Source organism: Eulemur rufifrons, chromosome 28 (assembly GCF_041146395.1).
Source record: "Eulemur rufifrons isolate Redbay chromosome 28, OSU_ERuf_1, whole genome shotgun sequence".
NCBI classification, from domain to species: Eukaryota; Metazoa; Chordata; class Mammalia; order Primates; family Lemuridae; genus Eulemur; species Eulemur rufifrons.
This window is the reverse complement of record NC_091010.1, coordinates 57,651,408-57,675,352: the sequence shown is the minus strand read 5'-3', so window position 1 is coordinate 57,675,352 and position 23,945 is coordinate 57,651,408. Positions and strand designations below refer to the sequence as shown.

Here is a 23,945-nt window from a genome sequence, read left to right as displayed (position 1 = left end):
TCAAACTCCTGGCTTCAAGCGATCCTCCCATCTCATCCTCCCAAAGCCCTAGGATTACAGGTGCGAGCCACCCCACCTGGCAGTTGTTCAACATTTACCAACACACTTTTGCCTAATTAGGTTTACCTTGGAGAAGCCAAATTTCAATCCTGGATGTTCCTATTTTGACATCTTTAATTGGGTATATTTCCCATTTTTATTGCATGATTAAGAGGTAAAGAACTGAAAGTATAAATACTGGAGGAGACACCAGTTGCTTCAAACTTCAAACAGACTGATGTATAGTCAGACGCCTAGCAGGTGCTACCACCAGGTGTGCACGTAGGAAGCAGGGCAGACAGTGGCCCAGGCTCTGGAGAATGGCAAGTGGCTGACTCGCAGGGTGGAAAGCTGGGCAGCTACTTTTGTCATCTATGAACTTTCCTTTGTGAAGATTTAGGGGAATTAAAAAAAATAAATTATGAAGGCCCATCATCCCACAAGGCTTTGCGAGCTCCTTGCTTCCCGGGACTTTGCCTTATTCACCTTTGCAGCCCTGGTGCCTGGTTAAGTGTACAGCATAAATGCCCTTTTAAAATGTGAATTCATGAGTCGCCCTGTGTGGTATGTCTCACCTGCAAACACGCAAGGCACAGAGATGACTCTGAATTCCGTGCAGAGATAAATGGAGACTTCAGCACTCCCCAACATACACCACCTGGAGGCACCCAGTGTAGCGAAATGCCCGTGGCTTTGGAGGTGAAGAGATCTGGGGTTCTCCAGCCAGTTCTCCTGCCTGTTGGTTTTGTGACACAGGAAAGATGCTTAACTTTTGATTGCTCAGTTTCTTGACCTACAAAGAGTGATGGGTACACAGATCCTAACCCTATAGAACCCCCACTCTAATTCTTTGATCCAGTTCCCCAAATGATATAAATGATGACAGCAAGGAAAACAACACAACAAAGGGAGGATGCATAACAGAGCTGCAAAGCTGCATATTTCCCAGAATCCACAGAGCAGCCACTAATCAGAGCCCTTTTATTGAGGAATCAAAGAACAGGAAACAATGCCTATTAGATAGCAAAGAAACCATCCCAGAAAGGGCCTCTGAAGTGCTCCACAAGGTAGCAAATTAAGCCATAGCAAGAACTGTGGAGCTAAGAATGAGAAAGAACAAGGGTGGGGGTAGACAGGAGGAGCTGAAATACCGCCATCTCAAAGCTAAAGCCCCTTGGGTTTGCAATAGGAACCAGTTGTTCTAAGGGTTAAAGCATACATCCCAACTCCTTAAGACTGAGAATTATGCACAAAGTTATACTGGATTTGCTTTTGGGGAACGTGATGTTTTCTGGCTGAATCAAGTAAACATGGGATGTCTACAAAGGCAAAGGCATAGGTCCAACCATCAAACCGTCAATACTTCTGTGTCATTCCCTTCGCCTCTCCAAATTGTATCATGAATTTTGTGTTTAGTTTTCACATATCCACGTATGCCTTAAGTATTCATCGACTGCATTTTGAAAGGCATTTGGGTGTGCCTTGGAGGAGGCAGAGTAGGCTTTCCTGCCTTATAATAAGCACTGGAGTCCATCTCATTTCCTGGAAGGCACACATCACAGGAGGCAAGTACCCCTATATCAAAAAGTTATCACCAAAAGGTGTTAAAAATGGCATCACCTCTGGGTCTCAAGGTAAGAAGGCAAGCACAGGAAAATGGCCAAGGCTGGGCAGCTAAGACCTTAAATGAAACCAGTCTTAGGAAGTTATCTGAAGCGACGGTCTAAGGCTGAGATGTCAGAACTTCCCTAGGGAAGTTAAACCTGCAATAGGAGAATGTTAACGGCTCTCCCTGCAAGCCTTCTGTAGCTCTCATCCTGTGCACTTGGGCAGTAACCTTTCTGCTAACCGAACCGCAATTCCAGCAAGCAAAACCATGCTACTACTCTTAACTGCATGTTTAGAACCACAAGCTGCCCTCCAATGACAGACAAAAACCATCCCTGAGAATCTTCCTTGTGTGTGTAGTTAAGAACTGTTTGGGCCCAAGTCTGGCTACAGAACCACCTACACTGGCAGGTAGCCTAGGTGTCCTTTTTGGCTAAGCCCAGACCCAAGCAGCTGTTGGTGAGGAGCCCACCAGTAACAAAGGTTTATGCTTTTGGCCGGCCGTCTCCCAGGAGTGGGCCTCACCATGACCTGGGTGCTGTACTGGAATCTGGCAGCTTAGGGTCCTGCTGCTAAGTAAGGATCCTCACGTGTGGATTTCTGGAGTATTTATTATACAGCGAGAGCTCAATTTCAGGATGCTAATCTCCCTCATTCACAACTTTTGGGACTTTTACATTTCTAGCTGCTGCAGCAAAAAAAATTCTAGCAAAACAAAAGGCTTATCACATATGTCCTTTTTCCCTGCCAATGCCAGGGGAATTCACTGTTTAATCAGCGTGACAAAAATCCCTGGTGAACTGGGTATGACTTCTCTCAATATTCACAAGGCCTCTCTGCCCGGGAATAAACTGTTTGGATATATGGTCTCGGCTCTACTGTACTTACTATCTGGGACAAAACTAGGTATTCTGAGGGGCTCTGAAGACTCATCAGCTGCTGTGACAGGGCCCCAGTAGCCCTACTAAACAATAAATCCAGCACCTGCCACCACGTCAGGCACAAAGCTGGAGCACAAGTATTCACCGAAAAAAAAAAAATGCAGCTGCCATGTTAATTAAAATAGGAAACTTCTTAAACCTATTCATAAATAAGAAATGGTGGTCTATAGTATGTCAAATCCAGGCGACATTTAACCCATATCCCCATTTGTGAGACTAATATAAGTATCAGTCTCTTTTTAGGAATATAAGGCAAACAGCTGGATCACCATGTAATATTAAATTCCACTGAATTAAGTTCCTACTCAAATTTCTAATACCAAGTGATAAATGTTGAGATTTGAAGAAATACTTTTTTTAATGTACCTTGATTTGCTCCCCTGATTTTCCTTAATAAAATATTGTGATTCCATAGTCTTCATGTGCACGTCCACTGCAGCTGGGATGGAGCAGACAGTATGAACACATCTAGTGCTCCGGGTACGTACAACAAAAGGAAATTGGCAAAATGCTGGCAATAAGCACATGGGGGGAAGCTGGTTGACAAGCGAAAAGATTTTATTGGGGAAAGCAGCATAAACTCTTATCTAATAGAAGCACATCAATGTTTGAACAACTTTTTACATATGGATAAATTCCATTTAATCTAACAGATTAGCTGACACACATTACCAGAAGAAACAAAACGAAAAAGTCTGAAAGTATCTGTTTTGAGTTGGTGACAAAATCTTCAGTTGTCAGAGTCTAATGCTTAAATCATGGAAAACTTCCCACAGAGAAACTGTGAAGCTGCCAGGAAAGTCGGCTGGCCCATCACTCCACACAGGTGAGTTTAGGGGAATTTAAGATTATTTTACGTGCTTCAAGAAAAATACGTATTCTAACCAAGTTTTTTTTTTTTTTTTTTAACTTAAATTGATAACTGTATTTGTGCTTCAGGAAACAGTAAATTCTACCTACAATAAAAATCTGGTACCGAGTTGAAAGGGTATGGACGGCAGAAGCAGAGAGAGAATTCCTTCCTTGGTTGGAGTGGTCCAGAGCTCAAGGACAGACACTGTGTCCGAAGGCCAAAAGAAAAGTGATCCAATTATGGAGGGAGAGAAAGAAGCTGATGACCTCAGAGTGCACAGGAAACGAAGAACAGATAATAAAGGAGCAAGAAACCAAAGAACGTTCATTTTGTGGAGGAGGCAGATGATGACAGGGAATGCAGGGAATAGTTTATTAAGGAGTATTTCAAAGGTCTAGAAAATAATAAAACTCATCTACCCGCCAACTAGATGTATCCAGTATTAACATGGAACCATATTTTCTTCAGTACCTTTAAGTAATAAAAAGTTATATATACAGTAGAAATCCCCTGTATTCCTTTTCCCAGTACTCCCATGAGTTTGGGCTGAATCTTTTAGGCAATATTTACTTGGTGGGACGAACTCGGTGGGGGGGTGAATAAAACCGACCAATCTAATAGAAGAATGGAAGGCAGGCAAAAATGGAGGCATTAAAGAAAAAGCAGACAAAGAAAAGATTCCCGTAACACCACCACAAGATGCTGTACTTCCTCTACTAAGTCTAGCCTTTGCTGTTTCCTTTCTCCTAAGGGTTCATCTCCAAAAGAGACTGTTTCTGAAAGAGAAAAATCAACTATCATTATGCCTTATATAAAAACTCAATCACTGTGGTTCTTAATTTCTATTTTAAGTGCAAGCAAATCAAGTATTCACTTTTAACTGAAAATACACATTTAAGTCAGATCTGTCAGTTAAAAAAATTAACCACCAAATAACAGTGCCATATGTTAAGTATAGTGGTTTATACTCCCCTTCGCAAATATAAAATACAGCAGTTGGCACTCTACTTCAGATATAAAAAATTGTTGACAGTAATTTGTCTGTTGAAGAATCACTTTTGAGCAATAGATTACAGAGGGTTTTATGTTCTCATAACACTCCCACTTTAGCAATTTTACATTAACAAATTTCTCCAAAGATGCTGAAATATATTTTAAACACATTTTCTCCATATTTAGGAAGAATTTAAAGGAGTAAATATTCAGCTGTATTTTCACCACAATGAAGGAAGTATGCTTAAATGCTTAAGCAACCATGTACTTAAGTTTCTTTCTAATAAAATAACCCCCTAGTTTCATGCCCTATAAAACTCATCTAAACTAAAAAGATACGGTAGCATAGCATACAGGTAGCAGCAAAGGGCAGTAAAGAGAACCTAGCTTTAAGTTGTAAAGACCTAGTTTCCCGTCTGTGTGTGTGCTTTGGGGCAGTCATGTAAATAACCTCTCTGAGCCTCAACCTTCTCACCTGTAAAATGGGCTCTACGTCCCTTTCAAAGGTATTATGAAGACTAATTATGTGCCTAGATGTAAAAGTGCTTTGTAAATAAGGCACTACCCAAATACAAGGTATTATACTGTATTCAAATACAGACAACATCTATTTATTCCCACAGTAGGGGAAAAGCCAGTTCAACTACTATGCTTTTAATCAAGTTTTTTTAAGCTACTAAGCCCTAATCTTAATCTACCTAGAAACAATAGTAAATGGAAGTTTCATCTTAAGTTGTATGTGTATGCACCCTTAATACCCTTATGAAAAAAAGCTATTACACAGATAAAAAGCACATACAAGTTAACCAACTTAGTTAAAAATATGCTGACTTGGTGCTAAGACTAAATTCCAGAAGTCCACATCATTGCGTGTTCCTTCATCTATGAAATTAAAATCACCAGTAAAGATTTTAAATTCAAGCACACAAAGCAGTCAGTATCTAAGACAATGTATTAGAAAAGACTGAAAGTTGTAATTGCAACTGTAAAGCAGCATTTATTAAAAACTCAAAATTTGTAAATGAAATAAATCATAAGAATCAACACTGTTGATCTTGCATTAATGACATTTAGTTTAGAACTCAGCTGTACTTTCTTAAAAACAAAGAAGAAACAGTACATTATCACATGGAAAATATGTTTTAACATAGTCGTTTCCTACCTGAGAATTATTATGGCCATAAAAGATTCACAAAGAGCAATATGGCCTCTTGGGTTATTTCCAAACAGTCTAATATAAACTGCACCTTAGTCAACAAAAGCATATACATATCAAGTAAATCGAAGTTCCTCTGCTTTTGGCTGGAATTGATATCAACTCAAAGTGGTAAGGAGGACAACTTCATTCTGATCAGAAGTTCTAATTGGCTATTGATCATAAAGGAATTTCTGAGAGCCATTTCGGGACAAAGGATCCCAGACAGTAAAAAAAGAGAGCAGGACATATTGGTTTAAAAACTCACCAATATGTTTTTTCAACAGTAGAAACACCACAGCCAAAAGGGGGAGTACATTTTGTTTTGAAACGAAATATAGTCAGTGCAGCCCGCTTCCGTTCTTAGTCCCTTAGATACTATTCATAAAAAGTGCTAAACATGTTTACCGCAGTGTGCACAAGTGAGATCTGAGTTAATTTCAAATCTAGACAAAGCATTTGAGGCTAAGCTTTACCTCACAACAATTTTTACATGTCCCTCCACGTATCAATAACATGAGCATTCTCAAAATCAAACAATAAGGAAAGGCTGATGCAACTAGAACACCCCTGGGCTCAGTTCCATTAGCAGTGTCAAAGGAAAATGATCAGATCAAACCTAGGAAGACAGCAAAAATATCTGCAACCAAACCTGAGATTACTAGATCACAAAAAAAGTACAGCCTTACAAGGGGTTTCACTCCATTAGATCTATCCTGACAATATAACTGGAGACATCCTATTGGTGACAACACAAGTAGCAAAAACAAACTTATCTTAACTTTTTAACAGTTTTTTCATTTCAATAAATTTATTTTGATTTGTTGGGTTGTTCAAGAGGAAGAGAAGAATCTGTTCGTGTTTTTCAACCTATAGGTGAAAAAGAAATAGCATAATTTAATTTCTGAAAATGCTCGGAGTATAATTTCACTCAGAGGAAATTTTACCTACTTGTTTCTGTAACTCTGTGCAGCAGCAATTCATTCTATATGTCTTTTCTAGAAGCAAATACAAGAGAGTCATTAGATGACCTACAGCGTAAATAATAAGAAAAACCTGGAGTCTGAACATATAACAGATCTGCCCCTTGTGCATTGGCTCCAGCTGCAAAGAACTGGATTGACCCATTTGGGCCTTGACTATGTACTACTGTGACCTTGATTTAACCAAGTTAACACCCACATCACCAAGGTCTAGGTCCTTTGTCTATCGTATATGGAATCTCTTTTGATTGAGGGCAGGCCTGCCAAACATACATCTTATGAAGTACCAGGGAGATGCAACCTCAAAAGTATGAGCTATTCTCATTTTGATCAGGATCAAAAGTAAACTGAGGAAGCAAGGCACCTGCAGAATGCCTGACATTTCCAAAGCTCTCGGCACCAACTCTCACAACGATGGTGCGGAGCCTGATCTAAGGAAGACCTGGACTCAGAGGACCGCTGCCACCAAGGTGGCTCCTCTGCAGTAGCAACGGGAATCACAGTCCTGCCACTGGATTTGGAGAGGAGGAGGAAGAGGAGCGTGGCCACAGGCAGTGAGGAAAGGTCAGGTCAACTAAATTGATTATCTCTGTTATTCATTACACTTTACATCCGTTATTAATTACACTTTAAAAATACCTGTATTTAAAGCACTTTGCTTTGGTGGTACAATGTTTTTTGCCAGACCAGATGCCACCAGCTTATCGGCTACACTGACGGTACCATTCTCAGAACATTTCTCAACCGACACCGTATGGACATTCTTAGTAACTTCTTTCACAGAAAGCATTACGTTCTGATTCAACATGAAATTTTTTAGTAGTACTATTATTAATTGAGAGGAGCTTCCATTCAATTCCATTAGTCCTGGAAAAGAAATGGCATATTATAGTCTTCAAGTCCCTTTTAAAAGTGGTAACATTTAGATAAACTATCTAAGAATAATAAGCAAAGGCTTCCTGATTTTAGGTGAATTTAGGTTAAGTTTTGATGTACTACTGCCGTTGCATTAAAAAAAAATTACTCAATAAATATTTTTTGGTCACCTCCAAGACACCAAGCACTAATCTCAGTCTGGGGAACACAAAACAGTCATAGTGTCTGCCTCACATATTCCAATGGAAGAAGCAAACAATAATAAAGATAATTCTCCAACTCTGAGTCAAAACCAAAGTGGACTATGAGGCAATCAGCATGGTATTACCTGCTAGGGCTTCTGTGTAAAGAAATCAGGAATAACAGTTAAAAGCTACTCTAGGTATTTTAGTTCATTCACTTTATTTATATTCTAACTGAAGAGCTGAATACATGCAGATTTAGTATGCATAGTAAGGCAGGCAAGAGTGGTGTCACTTGGATGCGTTTCGTCCCTAAAGAGAGGTGTGACAAAGCAGAAAGACCCCGGATGAGAGGTCAGACGACCTGGTTCATACGCTGGCCCTGCCACTTACTAGGCTTTGCAACCAGGGAACCTGGGCACTCTGAAACTGATCTGTAAAACAAAGGTAGACTAACTGAATATAGTTTTTGTGAGAATTAAATAAAGAATATGAAATTTCTCTGAAAACTCTGCTTGGTATTTAAAATTCTGAGCAGTTACTTGAAATATCTATTTGATTTAGACTTAGAGCTATGAAGCATAAAGGTAAACAAATTCCCACAGACATCCAAATTGGAAAGTAACTTAATTGTCTACCTTCTAGTGAACATTTAATAACTTGGAATGGAAGCTCCAGGTGGCTGGAAGTGATTGGCTGCACTCTGGAAAGAGGCAGGGTTTCAATGTTTCCATAGTCTGCATAGAGCACTTTAACATCAGTGTCTGATGTTCCCAGAACAATTGCACGATACCAGAAATCATCACCTGAAAATATAATGAAATCTCAGGTAAGCAGTTACAGTAAATGACCCCTCCCCTACTTTAAGATGGTTATTCACACTTACATTTATATGACTTAAAAATTCATGCCAAGATTTCTGAGTAGAGTCTGGATTAAATACAAGTATTTATCTCTACTCCTTCCAAATCTTACTAAAAAGATAGCAACAGGATTTCTTTCTAAAAAGGCACAAAACCACAAGGATAGAGAACAAGAGGGAAGATAATACAACACTGGAAGCTGGAAAGCAGATGCATGAATGAGAACGATTTCAGAGCCATTTTGGTAGCACAACCAAAGCGGGCAGTGGGGAGGCCAAGAAGCATCTTGTTTGCCTCCCAAACCCCCAAGCCCCAAGGCCCAGTAATTGGTGCTACTCGTCCAAAAGGAGGAGCACAGACGGAGCAGGAAACGAGGGTTGGGCAAAAGCAGCAGAGTTACTTCCCAAGACATCTCAGTAGACTGTAGTTCACAGACACATTTACATATAATACCTATTTTTATAAAGTTGGCAAAGTGAATGTTGAGCTTTATGTTCACATTTTAATAAAGCTTAGAATACCTTCCCTCTTTCCAGGTAACTGCTCCTATGCAAGGGCAGACAAATAGAGGTTTCTTCTCTAGAGAGACCATGAACTGGGGAACATGAGGCAGAGCAGGAGAGGAGAGTTTAACACTAATCAGCAAATCATGCGCTCAACGAGGAGACCGCTATCCTAAGTCAGAGCGCTTCAAGGTATAGACCTGGGGAGTCCACAATGAAATGGCAAAGCCAGATCACCTACAGTGAAGGCCCCTGTAGACAAGCCCTGTCCACACACAAAGAAACTCCCAAATAACTTCTTAGTGCCCCATCTTAAATATGTGAACAGCAAAGGGTCATCAGATATTTGAAGAAAGCCTCTAACATGACAAAGAAGACTAAAACAAACTTAACTGGACCTCAAGGAAACAGAAAGGAGGAAGCAGACAAAGTTAAAAGAACGATAGCAATATCCTTGGAGAAATGACATTCCATCCTTGAAAATAGGAACGGGATAGTATTAAAACATAGGGGAAAAAAAAAAACCTACTGAAACTAAAAGTATCAGAAATGAAAACCTCAATATAGAATATGAAACTAAAGAAATTTCTTGAAAAAACAAAAATGATGAAAGAGGAAAGAAATTTAGCAGAAGAGTTCAAGTCCAATATTAGAAGACTAAGAGTTCCTAAAACAGAAGAAAAGGGAATAAAAGCATTAATTCAAGAAAATTTCTCAAAACTGAAGCTCATGAATTTCTAAAGAAAACCACCATACCAAGTCATATCATAAATTTCAAAACATGAGATTGAAGAGGATACTAAAAATTCCACAAAGGAAAAAAATATGTACAAAGTTGGGAGAATTGGAATGACATCTGTCTTTTGACCAGAAACACCAACAGCTAAAACACAATAAAAGCAATGCCTTCAAAATTTTAAGGGGAAGATGATTTTCAATTTAGAAGTCTATATCCAGGCAAGCTATCAATTAACCATTAGGGTACAATGAATACTTTTCAAACACGGGAAGATAAGAGAATTTCTCTTACACGTAACTTTCCTGAGGTTCTGGAGGATGCGATTCACTCAATACTGTAAGTAAATCAAAAGGGAAGTCAGCAGTCCAGAAAACAAGGTGAGACAAAGGAGGGAGAAATCTAGCTAAGAAGGTGGAGTGGAAAATAAACCCAGAAAACAGGGGCAGTATTGAAACAATCCTCAGCACAATGGTGAAGGAAGAACCCCATGACAGCTCAGGTCTGGAAGACAAGCAGTGTGGACCGGAGGTTGGAAGGCTGAATAAAGATGCCTCTAATATGATAAAAGTTGATAAAGTACACAGAAGTGTTCTTTGAAGGAATTTAGACTAATGCAGCAAAGATAATTAATGAAAGTATAAAGAACACTAACAATAGAATTGGCAAAAGAGAAATGTAATCATAGTATGCTACATGGCTCAGCTGTGAATAGTATTTATGCAGTCCTAATAAAGTAATACAGAATATTTATCTAACCAAAAATTATGACTTACTTCTATTGAGAAGAAAGGGAAGAAGAGCATAGTTACAGTTGTCATACAAAAGAAAAACAAAACTAGGGTATGACATCAGCAAGATGGGGGAACAATAGGTCCCCAGCTTGCATCTTCCCTACAGAAATAATTTGGTAGCCATTCACAAACAAAAGTCCCTTTGTGGGAACTTTGGGATCCAGGTAGGTTTCCAAACCCTAGAGGAGCCCAAGATTAAGGAGGGCTGCTTTGAGAAGGCAGGATCCCAAGATCCAGTGGCAGACTCTCAGACCTCAGTCCCTGCCTGGTAGCAGCCCTGTCCCCCTGTGAACTCATCTCCAGTCCTGCTGGGCCACCATCCATCCATCTGCCTGGGGAATGGCACGAGCCATGCCCATAGATGCCCCCATAATAGGCCTCCCACCTGTAGCCCTTAAAGCAGCCATGTGACCTGGCTCCAGCTCCACTTTACCTCCATCCTGGAGGCAAACTAGAATATTCACTGCATGTGTTGTTGGCAAAGGAAATTTGTTAACATGAAATATTAAACAGGAGAACGGCTAAAGTATACCGAAATCAATGAGCCAAGTCTGAGGCATTTCATTCTTCTTTTTAGTACATTCACATATAGAGCTCTATAAATTATTTGTAATCTCTCTTTTCATAATGTTATCGATCTATTATAATAGAGTAAGGTTTTCTTGAGCTGGTTATCTACAAGTACTGATAGATTTGTATAACTCTACCTACATCCTTGCCTAAAAATTATCTATACAGGATAGAAAAACTGAATCAATTAAATTTACAACTTTGTATTTAATTTTTCTATCTAATCAAATGAAATATGCATCTAAAAATCTACATAATCTCACATAAAAGAAAACAGACTAAATATTTTCCCTTTAATATTTTACTTAAAAGAACCTTACTTGTGTATTTGGCACAGCATGCATCTCCAATTCTCGGTCTATAGGATGGCTGACTTTTCTGAGCATTACAATATTCTAATAATTCAGCTGTCAACATACACAGTTTTTCCTGATTGTCTAAAATATATAAAAGCAATATTTTGTAAAGAAAATTTCCAGTGCTACTACTAACAGTATACAAAAGAAGGTCAAGTTTAAATAAAAACCCCCCTGTGTATTAAAATATACATTATATTAAAAAAATATAACCACTATTGGTTGCCTTTTTCTGAAGGGATACAGTCGATACTGGGAGGGGGCATGAAGGAAGCCTCCAGTGGGCCAATTTCTTGACTGGGGTGATTTTTGCACTTTTAAGATGGGGGTCTTCCTCTGTTGCCTGGGCTGGAGTGCAGTGGCATAATCATAGTTTACTGCAGCCTCAAACTCCGGGGCACAAGTGATCCTCCTGCCTTAGCCTCCTGAGTAGCTGGGACTACAGGAATGTGCCACCACACTTGCCTGAGAGTGGTTATACTAATATGTTCACTTAAAATTTATTAAGCTGTATTTTTACAAGTGTTTGGTATATTTTTCAGTAAGTATGCTATACTTATTACAAAATTATCCTCAATAGTACTTCCAATTCATCACAACATAAGTTGTCAGCATCAAATTACCCTACTCCTCTGCTTTTTACTATGATGATATTTTATAATACTGGAGATAAATTTAAGAGCAGTTATTGGTATTATCATAATTCTAAGCTTGAAAGTTTGAAACAAAGGTTCATTTTTTCATCCTTAAAGTACCTGCAAATAATTTTGCATAGACACCACCCAACCTGCACTAACTCACCTTTGGATACTACAGGGATAAACTCATATATATTTAAGAGATTCTTTAATTGTAAACTTCCATGAAACAAAAACAAAAAATTAAAAATCAGTATGTTACTTTTCTTCATGATTAGTTTCGGTGTGAAACATTTCTAAGTTTCTAAGATGTAGTAAAACTATGATTATGGACTGACTACAAAGCCTTTCAATATATCTGAAACAGTAAATACAATTCAATATAGATAATATGTTTTTCAACAAGAAATTATACAGTAATTAAGGACATTGTGATAAAAGAGTGTAGATTATCAAGGCCAAGCTACTGAGTAGGTGCTGACTGCAGGGTGTTCCTTCATGTATCCCCATTTGTGTTTTTATAACTGAATTTGCCCTTAAGTATTATGATCAATTCTGCCTTAAAACAGTGAGTGAAACAAAATCACCTTCTTCCCCTCACTAAAGAGTTCAAGATAAGCACTTTCATTATACAGTTTAAAAGAGTAGCATAAATATGTCAAATTTTGGCTTCTTACCTGGCATCTCATTTGGTAGAGCATAAAACAAGTTTGGGCTTATGATTTCTAGTATGTTTGCTTGTATAGTTTTATTAACTGGCAATTCTATCGTCTTCCATTGCTCAGCTGAAGGGATGGCTGAAAACATACAAAACAGAGGTCTCGAATGGAATAGACAGAATTTACTCTTCTTTCCCAGGAGTATATTTATTTAATCAGTTTGTTCATCAACTGCTGATTAACATTTCCAGATTCCTAAAATGAAAATCTGTATTTTCATAGATCTATTCAATTTAAGGGATTTTATGATCACTGAAAAAAGTTCAGTCTATAATGAGAATCCTTCAACTATTACACTCCTGTAGTGTATTTCTGTAGTATAATTAATTCTTAAAATTTATTCAAACTTTAAGGGAAACATCTGTATAATTCATGTTTACCTGATAACTACATTAAAAACAATGATATTCAATAAAATGTTCCAATAATAGATTAATATTAAATTAACCTACTATTAATCTATATCCATAAAGCATATGTTACAGGAAAATGGTGTCATTTAGTATTGGATGAAAAAATTTTCACAGTCTATAAAAAGCAAAGGATGATATAAATTTAAATAAATGGTTTGAAAATGTTACCTTGAAGTACCTGTACATCAATTTCCAGATCATATTTATTAACAGGTCTGTTATTTGGCAATTCTGTATGTGGTGAATGAGCTTTTAAGACCAGATTTTCATCAATCAGAACATCACTAATTATTCTGGGATAAGAAGTGGAAAGATCGGTGAGTTCAATTCCCACCCCATTTTCAGTGACTTCAACCACTCTGGCTTGTAATTTTATCCCTGCAACACACATCTGAAATCTTGCTGTGGCTTCTTTAGTCCAATGTTTGTTTCTAAGCTGTACATCTGGAAAATAAGAACAGCATTAAAAAGAATCTCATGCACATACTGCATTTTTACTTTAATAGTAATCCAGGACTGGGTCCTTGCCAACTTAACCATTCAGGTTGGCAATTTTCAGTATCTTTTTTCAATACTCAATTATATACCTACATCCCCCATGCGTGAGTTACATGTAACACATTTGCTAATACACTCTAGGGTTTTAGGAAGCTCAGAATCTTTCCTTACTTTCTCCACTAACATCTTTAAATCCTGCATTTTCCCAATAGGCAAAAGGAGTATTATTTCTTTTAAAATCCACTACATTGTACTGTTACGTACATAAAATCATGACTTATCAATCACACTGGTAAAAGATGTCAGCTGATACACTTTCACTTTTGCAGAGAGTTTCTAGTGATAATTTCAAAAGGGCATTTAAAGTTATTAATACTTAAGTAAAAATTTTTTCTTGGATAATTTTAGCTTATACCCTTGTTTTCTTATCAGTGACTCTCAAACCTTGAAAGTGCATGTGAATCACCCAGAGGGCTTGTTAAAACATATTTTGAGGCCCTGCCCAGAGTTTCTAGTTTAGTAGGTCTATGATAGGGACTGAGAATCTGCAGTTTTTAACAAGTTCCCATGTTGATGCTGGTTTGGAGCGTGCATTTTAAGAAGCGCTGACATAAGACATAGTAATTAAAAAACAATCTGAAACATATCTAGTGCAAAATAAACAGAAAATATTAGCAAAAGAAAATAAAAGCATCTATGCTTCCCAATATAAACACTATTATCATTTTGGAATCTAACCTTCCACAATTTTTATGTGCAGATAGACAAACATACATGCACATAAACACACAGATATTCTTATAAAGACATGTTTATAATAACAGTTATTATAGGTATAATGCCAAGCACTATTAAGTGCTTTATGCTTTTATCTCTTATTTATTTATGTATTTGAGACAGGGTCTCATGCTGTCCCAGGCTGGAATGCAGTGGTGTGATCATAGCTCACTGTAACCCCAAATTCCTGGGCTCATATGATCCTTCTGCTTCAGGGTCCGGAATAGCTGGGACTACAGGCATGTTTTTAAAATTTTTAGTAGAGACAGGGTCTACGTTGCCCAGGCTGGTCTCAAAACTCTTGGCCTCAAGCAATCTTCCTGGCTTAGCCTTCCAAAGTACTGGGATTACAGGTGTGAGCCACCGCACCTGGCCTATCTCTTTTGTTAACAACCCTGAGGAAATTGAAGCACAGAACATTTAAATGATATGCCTAAACACCTGTTTTATCACAATGCTATCCTGCATCTATCTCTCTCATAACTTTTCTTCACTTAAATCACGGACAATTCTTCCTATCAATAATATATACTTAAAGCCATCTTAATGACCATGTAATAACAGCAAACACTTAAATACTGCAGAACTTTGAGGAGCAGACCCTGTCCTAAACATTCACTTAATCCTAATAACCCTAAGAAATAGATACCATCATTATCCATTACATGGATCATCATTTAATCAATCCCTTACCATTGGCTATTTTTTGCTATCATTATGTAGTTGAACTCTGTGCAATTCCAACATTTCTTTGGGATAAATTAGAAGTAAAATTACTAAGTCAGGAGGTATGAATATTTGAGGTTCTTAAGGAATCCTGCAAAATGCCTTTAAGAGGGTTTTTATCAGTTTTCACTCCCATTGTTAGTAAGGCAGCTGCTTCCCTACTCCGACACCAATACTGGACATTTTGGCCACTATCTTAAAAAAATAAATTTCTAAATTTTATAATGTGAAGCAGAATAGTCTAACTCCCAACAATGTTAAAACTATAGATATTAATGCTTAGATTATATACTCTAAGTATTAGAAAATAGTTGAAAAATTCTTATTCTGTACCATACCTACTAACCAGCATTGTATCCCTTGAAATGGAAGTTTTAAAAATTTTGATGGTATCATTTGGAGTTCGTCTGCAGTAACTTCTTCGACATTTCCGTAATCCACAAAATGTACTTTAACGTGTCCATTTGGTAAGATTTCCTTGACTAAAGCACGATACCAATTATCATCACCTAGATTTAACACAAAGTTTGTGATATGGAATACTGCCCTTCTATTAACATTTGAAATATTTATCTTGAAAAGGGCACCTTTCGTCTAAAGTAAGTAATAAATTTGTTCTCTTCCCCAGATTATGCCTTTAGTTTTCCATTCAAAAATCTCTAGAATGAGAATCCTCAAAATCCATTTTTAGAATATCTTTAAAATTTATAGGACCACACTTTTGTATCTGATACACATTTCATTCACAACCTAGCCAATGAGCAGAATGTGAAGACTTAAGGTTGAACACACGTGTCAATACTGGAGACTTATAAGACTCTTACCATTAATGGCTTAGATTGTTTTACTTGTTACTTGGTAAAATAGTTTAAAAATAGTAGAAAAACTCTTGTAATAAAATGACAGTCTTTCAAGTACACTTTCAAAATACTCTAAACATGTACAGGGTGACAGAAGAAACAAGGAACCTGCAGTGAACAGCTATTCCATTAGCTAACTTATTTTCCAGGAAGAAAAGCATCAAAATAATGTTTAATAAAGTGTAGCCAAGAAGTGTCACTTGGAGGTTCCTTGATACAAAAAGAGAAGGGAAAACATATGACATTTTAAACATTCATTTAATCTTAGCTGCGAAAAAATAATTTGCTTAAACATAGAGAAGAAAAAACTCACTAAAAATAAGAGTTGAATGTTAAGAAATAAGGTTCTAGTAGTCAAGATTATAGTAAACTGCAACTTACCTGCAAAAAATGCACAACAAGGTTGCCCTACTTCTGCCTTAAAACCATTAGACAACTTCTGCTGGCAATATTCTGCTAGAGATTTGTTCAAATCATTGAGTTTCTTTAAAGCTGAAAATACAATACACATACAGCATTTAATATTTAAAAAAAACAGAACATAGATTTTTCCTTTAAAGTCAGGAAATGTTCTGATCATAAAAATGTCAGGTACATTCCAAAACAACTATTAAGTACACTAAATGCTTTTCCTTATTAAAAAATTATCGGGCAAATAAGTTGTTATTTAGTTAATGCTCTCAATAATCCCAACAATTTACTAAGCCAGAGACACAACTATGGCATTGCTATCAGTACCCGAGAGCATGAGCTTTACATGTGGACAAGGAAACAGCACACAAGCCTGTACAGAAGTTACATAAAAGCTGTCTGGAAAGAGTAAACATAATTACTAAATGGATGGCACAGACAATATGTGCTAAGAAAGTATAGAGAGCTCGCAAGCTCTGTGTGCTAGAGGTTTCATTTGAAGCACAAGACATTTAATACGAAGGAGAGGGTATTCCAGAAGGCTTTCTAGAAAGAAGAAACAGCTCTGAAATAAAACACAGAATTTCAACATTAGACAGCCACAAAACACTCAGGAGAGCAATATGGCAAAGCAGAGAAGCGGAAAGGTGAGCCGCTGAAGAGGAACACCAGAGGTGTGCTTGGAAAGACAGACCACGGGGAGCCTCAGAATGTAAAGAAAGGGATTGGAACCACTATAGATGTAGTAAGAGAAAAGTAAAGGCCTTTTAAGTACGTGACAAAGGCTCATTCATTAACAAAGTGGAAATTAAATTATGAGTCAGAATTTTCACCTTTCAGATTAGCCAAAATCAAAAAGTTTACGGACACATTATTGGAAGTGGGGTAAAAAAGGTACTCTCATACTCGGTTGCTGGGGATTTGCCTGGCTGACCTCTGAAAGGACACTACCTCTCAAAAGCACAAGCACACATATCCTTAAACAAACTTTTAAGTACAACTTTAGGAATCTGTCCCCAAAGATATACTCTCATGGTAGAATCACGGAGTACAAGGATTGTTTTCATAACAAAATCTTGGAAACCCTAAACCTCTATGCACACCAAGGCCAATTAGGAAAAATCTACACAGTGGAACACCACGTAGCCATGAAAAAGAATGGAATGGAGACTAAACAGCAATGTGGTATCCTGGATTGGACCCTGGAATAGAAAAAGGATATTAGTGGAAAATCTAGCAAAAACCAAATGAAGTCTGGAGTTCAGTTAACAGTGGTAGACCACTGTTCGTCTCTCAGTTGTAGCACATATACCATGATTAAGTAAGATGTTAACTATAGAAGCGGCTAGGTGAGGCGTATACAGGAAATGTACCATCCTTGCAACTTTGTGTGTCTAAAATTATTCCTAAATAAAAACTGTATTAAAAAGAAAAAGTGGGGAAAACACTATGTGAACTGATATCCAAGATATATCCAAAAAGATACTTAGAAGATTGAGAAGAGGAAGTGGGAAACTTACTTTCCCCTACATATTCTTTTGTAACTTTTGAATTTTGTACCATATGCTTGTATGATCAACTACGAACATAAATAAAAAGCAACTTCAACACTGTGAATTTTATCCTATGTGAAACAGTGGCCTCTGTACCAGATGCTTCTGAATGAAGAGAAGACAAAGCTCACAACTTGGGACTCACATGGAGACTCAGTTCTCCAGTTTACTGTCCTCATTTGACAGAGAAAAACCAAGATTCAGAAAAGCTAAAAATCAATGATGCTCACCAGATGGCTTAAACGAAAAAGAAAATACCAAGTGTTCATGAGGATGTGGAGCAATTAGAAGTTTCAAACTGACAACTGTCATAATCACTGTGGAAACTGGCATTCATTGATTGAAGCTGAAAATATACATACCCTTTATGACCCAGTAATTTCATTCCTAGATAACAGATTCAATGGAAATGCATGCACTTGTGCACCAAGTTTGTATAAAAATATTCACAACATCATTTGATAGCCCCAAACTGGAAACAAGCCAAATGTCCAGTGGTAGACAGGAATAATTACAGCATATTCACACAATGGAAGACTACGCAGCAATGAAAAACAAGCTACAGCTACACATAACAATCTCACAATGCAGGGGAAAAAGCAGCAAGGCACAGAAGAGTACATTAGTATGATGCCATTTATATAAAGTTCAAAGCCAGGACAATCAAAGTTACTGGAAGGCTCTAGATAGTGTTTACTTTTGAAAGAGAAGAAATAATGACAGGAGGAGACATGAAGGAAACTTCTGGGATACTAACAATGTTTCATTTCTTGACCTAGAGGCTGGTTTATACAAGTGTGTTGAGTTTGTGATAATTCATTATGCTTTACTCTTTATTTGTGCACTTACCTGTATGTATGTTATACTTCAACAATGTCCATTAAATTTAATTTCTGAAAACAAGTTTGGGAGACATTCTACAAAATCTAAACTGGTTTAAATATAAAGGAATTGTTGAAAATAGAAATAATGGCTTAAAGAGAATAAAAACCAACTAAGTATAACCACATCTTTCTTGGAAATCCAAATACTAAGTTGACCCTTCCTGGAAAGAGTACTTTTACTGCTCAGTAACAAACTCATCTTAAGTTATCATCTATGCCAACGTATTTGTAAAAAGAAATAAATGAGAAGAGCCAACTCACCGTCATCTTTAAGCACGTGACAATAAAATTCTCCAGGACTATATATCATACAGACCACAACATCTACTGTTTGGTCAACCACAAGTTTAACCCACGTCCACTCCAACGGATTTGTTTTTCCTTCTACATCCAAGGGAACTGTGAAAATAAGTGAATATTGTTCAAAACAAATGGACAGAGTAGGGGGTGGATGTGGCGATGGCTGGGTTGTTGAGGGAAATGCTTTTCAAGAACTGAATTTCCACTGACATTCTGAGTAACTTTATAGGAACGTTAACCTTAAAGTGAGTCTTACGATTAATCACTCTTACCTAACTGAATTTCAAATTTACATTTCTGCTTGATCTGCAGTTGCCAGTAACCCATAAAACTTTCAAAAAATTTTTACTTTTCAAACACACTCCTAAACGTACTCAGATGAACGCCTGATCTAAAGACAGAAGGGGACTCAACATCAATTCTTTTTGAAAGTACAAGAAACCACATGTTTACAGAACCATCTGAACTCCAGCACAGGCATTATCTGGTAAACATTTTACTCACCACTGGCTTCTTTCACATCACTGGGCTTATCTGTCACTCTCCCCTTTCCTCCCACGGCAAAGCCGGCATCTATGAGAACTTGGCTAACACTGACGTTCGGCGTCTCAGATTTATCCATAAGCTCCACCAGGGAACTGGTTTCCAGCTTGTCCACCACTTTCACTGTGATCATTTTGTTCTGTACAATTTTTTTCATGAGACAAACAGCTTCTGGAGTCCAAATTCCTAACGATGGCTTTACTCCTATCAAAGAGTTTTTAGAAAATGTTAAAATAATTCTTAAAGTATTTAGAAATTTAGCTCCTAATTTCTACAAAGTTAAACTTGAGAAATATATGGCAAACCAAAAAGTCCCACCTGAGGAGAAGGATTTTCTAAACATGAAAATGAAGGCAAAATTAAGAAAAAGCTATAAAAAGCTTCTATATAAAAAAAAATGGATATGAAATACCTAGAAAAACAAATCTACAAGACAGAAAGTAGGTTAGTCACTGCCCGGGGAGCATGGATTAACCATAAACAGGCACAAGAGATCTCACTGGTGGTGACAGAAATGTTCTAAATCTGGATTATGATGATATTTGTACAACTTGGTAAATTTACTAATAATTATTAAACTGTATCCCTAAAACCTAAAGTGAATTTTATGGTATGTAAATTATAGCCCAATACAGTTAAGAAAATCATAAAAGTATAAAACAATCCAGGAAGAAATTCTAGTCCTTTACATTAACATATGAAACATTTGCAGTACTTAAAAATTAATACTGAAAGGGCACTTACAAATCAGCAATCCCAAGGTTATGCCTCAGTCAGTTCATAAAATACTGGAGGCAAGTAACTTACAAAAAAATTTCAGCCTCATTGGTAATGAAGCAAACTGGAATGATTTAGTTTTTAGCTTATCAAAATTGGCCAAGATGAAATAATATAGTAGTCTCTCTCTGGTGCCCCAATGTGTGAAGGAATTAACTCCTTCATACTTTCCTGGTGGGCATGTAAACTAGGCCAATCCTTTCTGGAGGAAATTCACAATATGTATCAAACATAAGAACAGCATACTCACTGACACCCCATTCAATCCTTGGGATTATAGACGAAGGAAGTATTTTGCAGTATCACTACATATTGCAACACAGCCTAAGGAAATGATCTTGAATATGTTGCAAAATATAGTCAAAATTTTAAACACTGCTAATGGAAAAAACTTGGAAATATCCTTCTGATATTGGATACTAATGAAATTACGGTACATTTGAATTAAAGTTGCTAAAGCCAATTTATTGACATAGAAACAAACCTCTGACAGCAGTGGGACAAATGACATATATAGCAGTTTTTACACATCTGACCATAATGTTACTGTTTTGACAAAGCATGTTTTCCCTCCTTCATGAATCTATCCATGTTTTCATGTTTCATTTTTAAGTTTTAAGAATATGGAGGCTATAAAAATTTCATACCTGCCAGCACACACTTTATAGCTTGCATTGGCAATTCCAACAACTTTGGAATTATGGGACAAAGTCTTGTCAAACTAAGGATTTCAAAGTTTCCATAATCTACATATCCAACCAGTACAGATTCTTCAGAAGCATAAGCCAAAACAGAGGCACGGTACCACTGATCATCCTCTGAAAAAAGGAGAGACTCAATTTCAAATGATTTTCCAATGCAGATGTGAAAAAAACAAAAACAAACAAACAAAAAACCCCTTTTCCTCCCCAAATTAGAGATGGTCATTTGTACATTTTATTTTAATAGATAGCAAGCTTAGATAAAGAACAAGATATGCTTACTAAACATGGCTACTTTTTCTTATCAGCTGCCTTCAACTCCTATGTGCATTCAAACATCACCATGTACCCCCATGAATATGTACAATTATTATTTGTCAATTAAAAAATAAAATTTAAAAAGCCTTCAGGTCCTACAATGTAACCTTTATTAGTAGCTTACTACATTAATTATGTCATATGCTGTCATTATTAACTGACATGCCTTGTCTCCCCAGTACACTGTTCATTAGGACAGAGACATGTCCTGATCATATGACTCTCCAAGGACTTTATCAATACATGAACCATTCACTGAGGCAACCAACAGGACTAATTTAAAACCCCTGGCAGTATATGTCACCCAGACTCCACCGGCCAAGCAACGAGTTTACTGGAAGCTTACTGCCCTCCCTTCTGTGAGGCCACGGGCCCTCCCTTCAGCAGAGAATAACGGAACCTGGTTATCACAAGGCAGGATCTGTACAGTACAGGATCTGTACAAATGCTGCACCATGACAGCTCTATACTTCCAGGTCCTCTTGCTATTCCAAATAAAACTGGTGAAGATTGGAACCTGGGAGGTTTCACAGCCATATGTTTACATAAACGAATTATCTATACCAGTCTCCAAAAACTAAAGGGCTGACGAAACAGCCAACAAAACTTCCTTTATACCTCCACCCTTGACACAGGCCCTCTGCCCGTACCCGTATCACAACACATTCCTTTGATCCAGTTTGACTGGACATATTTAAAAACATAATTGGTACACTCTAAAACTCAAGCTTCAAGTGCAGTCATTTAGCGCAAACCAAAGATTCTGCTTCAATTATTTTTATTCAATTTTAAGTAAAAAAAATTCAGTAATATTCTTTCCTTACCTGAGAACTGAGCACAACATATATCGCCAATGGTCGGATAAAAGTCAGAGCGTGGAGACACTTGACCACAGTACTCACTAAGGGATGCCTGAAGTTCAGCAAGCTTATCTGTAGACAGAGATCACATCTTAAACAAAAGAAATACATACCTATATACATTATCTTTATTTTTGCACGTAGAGTCTTTCAAGTATATTAGCTCATTAGAGCAAATAAAAAGATTTACTTACGGCCACTTTGAAGCTGTTGACAAAAGAAGTCTTCTGGTGTTTGAATGTGGGCAACCACACCACAAAACTCATCGCCTACATTCAAAGTTAACACTTTTGGGATTAGGTCACTTCTGTCCACAACAATTTTGTTTTCAGCCGACATTTTCCCAACATCTTCAGCATCATCTTGTAAGAAAAGAGAAAAATAAGCTATTTTGGTTTCATCAAAAGTAAAAAAAAAATATGCACATTGTAACCATTTTGAAAAAGAATATCAACATGACTGCACACGGTTTCTGGAAGGTGACAGTCTCAGAACTCACGGTGTTTCTTTCTCTAAATAACAAATGTTTATAATGAAGACAGTTTTCTATGTCACCAAAAGTTAGACTAATCCCAAGAAATAAAACCAGCAGCATAAAAAAAAAATTTAAATCTAATTTAAAAGTTATTTAATAGAACCTTTACAATCTCTAAAAGAGTTTAAGAAAATGTACTTTGGAATAGACATCATCTCATGATACTGAAGTAGACACATCAGATTGGAACCTGCTCTTCAGTGAAATAAATCCCATAGGAAACTATTTTGATAAAATAAATTTAATTAGAAATTAAAAATTTTAAAAACATATTAAACTTTTCAAAAAAGGAACAAGCAATATAGAAATAGGGCTACCTAAGTCTAAGAAGGAGAGGCTTGAAGCATAATAAAAAGTAACTCAGAACCTAAGGAAGCTCAAAGAAAAGAAAAAGGCACATGGTGTATAAAATTCCAAGTACTAAAGGAGTACATTTTTAGGATCAAGACTTAGAGAGAGACATGACAACATACCAGAATCCTGAAAGACAAAGAAAAACTACTGCTTTAAGGAACTAAGGATATCATTCAGATAAAACTAAGGTCAGCTTCACTGTTTTAACACAGAAATATGAGAAAATACATTATCTAGATCATAGAATTATTAAAGAAAATGATTCTCACCATGAACCTAGATAGTCTGACTCTTTGAAGACCAAAGGGAAACGCGGGCAGACCACAGAAGTGGAGGGAATCTGCTCCCTAGGAATGACCTCTCAGAGTGTATTTCCTACAAAGGATTCCCAGCGTTGTTAGGAATCCCACTGAAATGGATAATTGGCTCAAAACACTAGCCTAGCTGAGGTAATGTCAATGATCAAATGTAAAAGGTAAAGGTAAGAGACAGACTAAAAGTCAAAAACATAAAATGTTTTGGAAAGACCCAATATAAATAAGGCAGGAGGCAAGAGAAAAAGGCAATAGCAAGAAAAAGGAGCTGC

At 37.1% G+C, this 23,945-nt stretch overlaps 1 protein-coding gene across 3 annotated transcripts in view; it reads right to left on the bottom strand.

Moving 5' to 3' along the window:
• Nucleotides 1–4,187: 4,187 nt before the first annotated feature.
• Nucleotides 4,188–23,945, bottom strand: part of TDRD1 (tudor domain containing 1) — a 38,964-nt gene continuing 19,206 nt past the window's right edge. Inside the window, exons 11-24 of one of the 3 annotated variants that reach the window (XM_069460491.1) lie at nucleotides 22,665–22,832; nucleotides 22,435–22,542; nucleotides 21,239–21,409; nucleotides 19,776–20,018; nucleotides 19,233–19,370; nucleotides 16,505–16,615; nucleotides 15,602–15,772; nucleotides 13,431–13,706; nucleotides 12,808–12,927; nucleotides 11,457–11,573; nucleotides 8,309–8,476; nucleotides 7,252–7,479; nucleotides 6,581–6,627; nucleotides 4,188–4,217 (exon numbers count right to left, since the gene is read on the bottom strand). In XM_069460491.1, coding sequence (XP_069316592.1) covers nucleotides 4,188–4,217; nucleotides 6,581–6,627; nucleotides 7,252–7,479; nucleotides 8,309–8,476; nucleotides 11,457–11,573; nucleotides 12,808–12,927; nucleotides 13,431–13,706; nucleotides 15,602–15,772; nucleotides 16,505–16,615; nucleotides 19,233–19,370; nucleotides 19,776–20,018; nucleotides 21,239–21,409; nucleotides 22,435–22,542; nucleotides 22,665–22,832 — 2,096 coding nt within the window. Of the gene's footprint in view, nucleotides 4,218–6,406; nucleotides 6,500–6,580; nucleotides 6,628–7,251; nucleotides 7,480–8,308; nucleotides 8,477–11,456; nucleotides 11,574–12,807; nucleotides 12,928–13,430; nucleotides 13,707–15,601; nucleotides 15,773–16,504; nucleotides 16,616–19,232; nucleotides 19,371–19,775; nucleotides 20,019–21,238; nucleotides 21,410–22,434; nucleotides 22,543–22,664; nucleotides 22,833–23,945 lie in introns of those variants that run through there. The other 2 variants (XM_069460492.1, XM_069460493.1) reach the window with 2 other exon arrangements.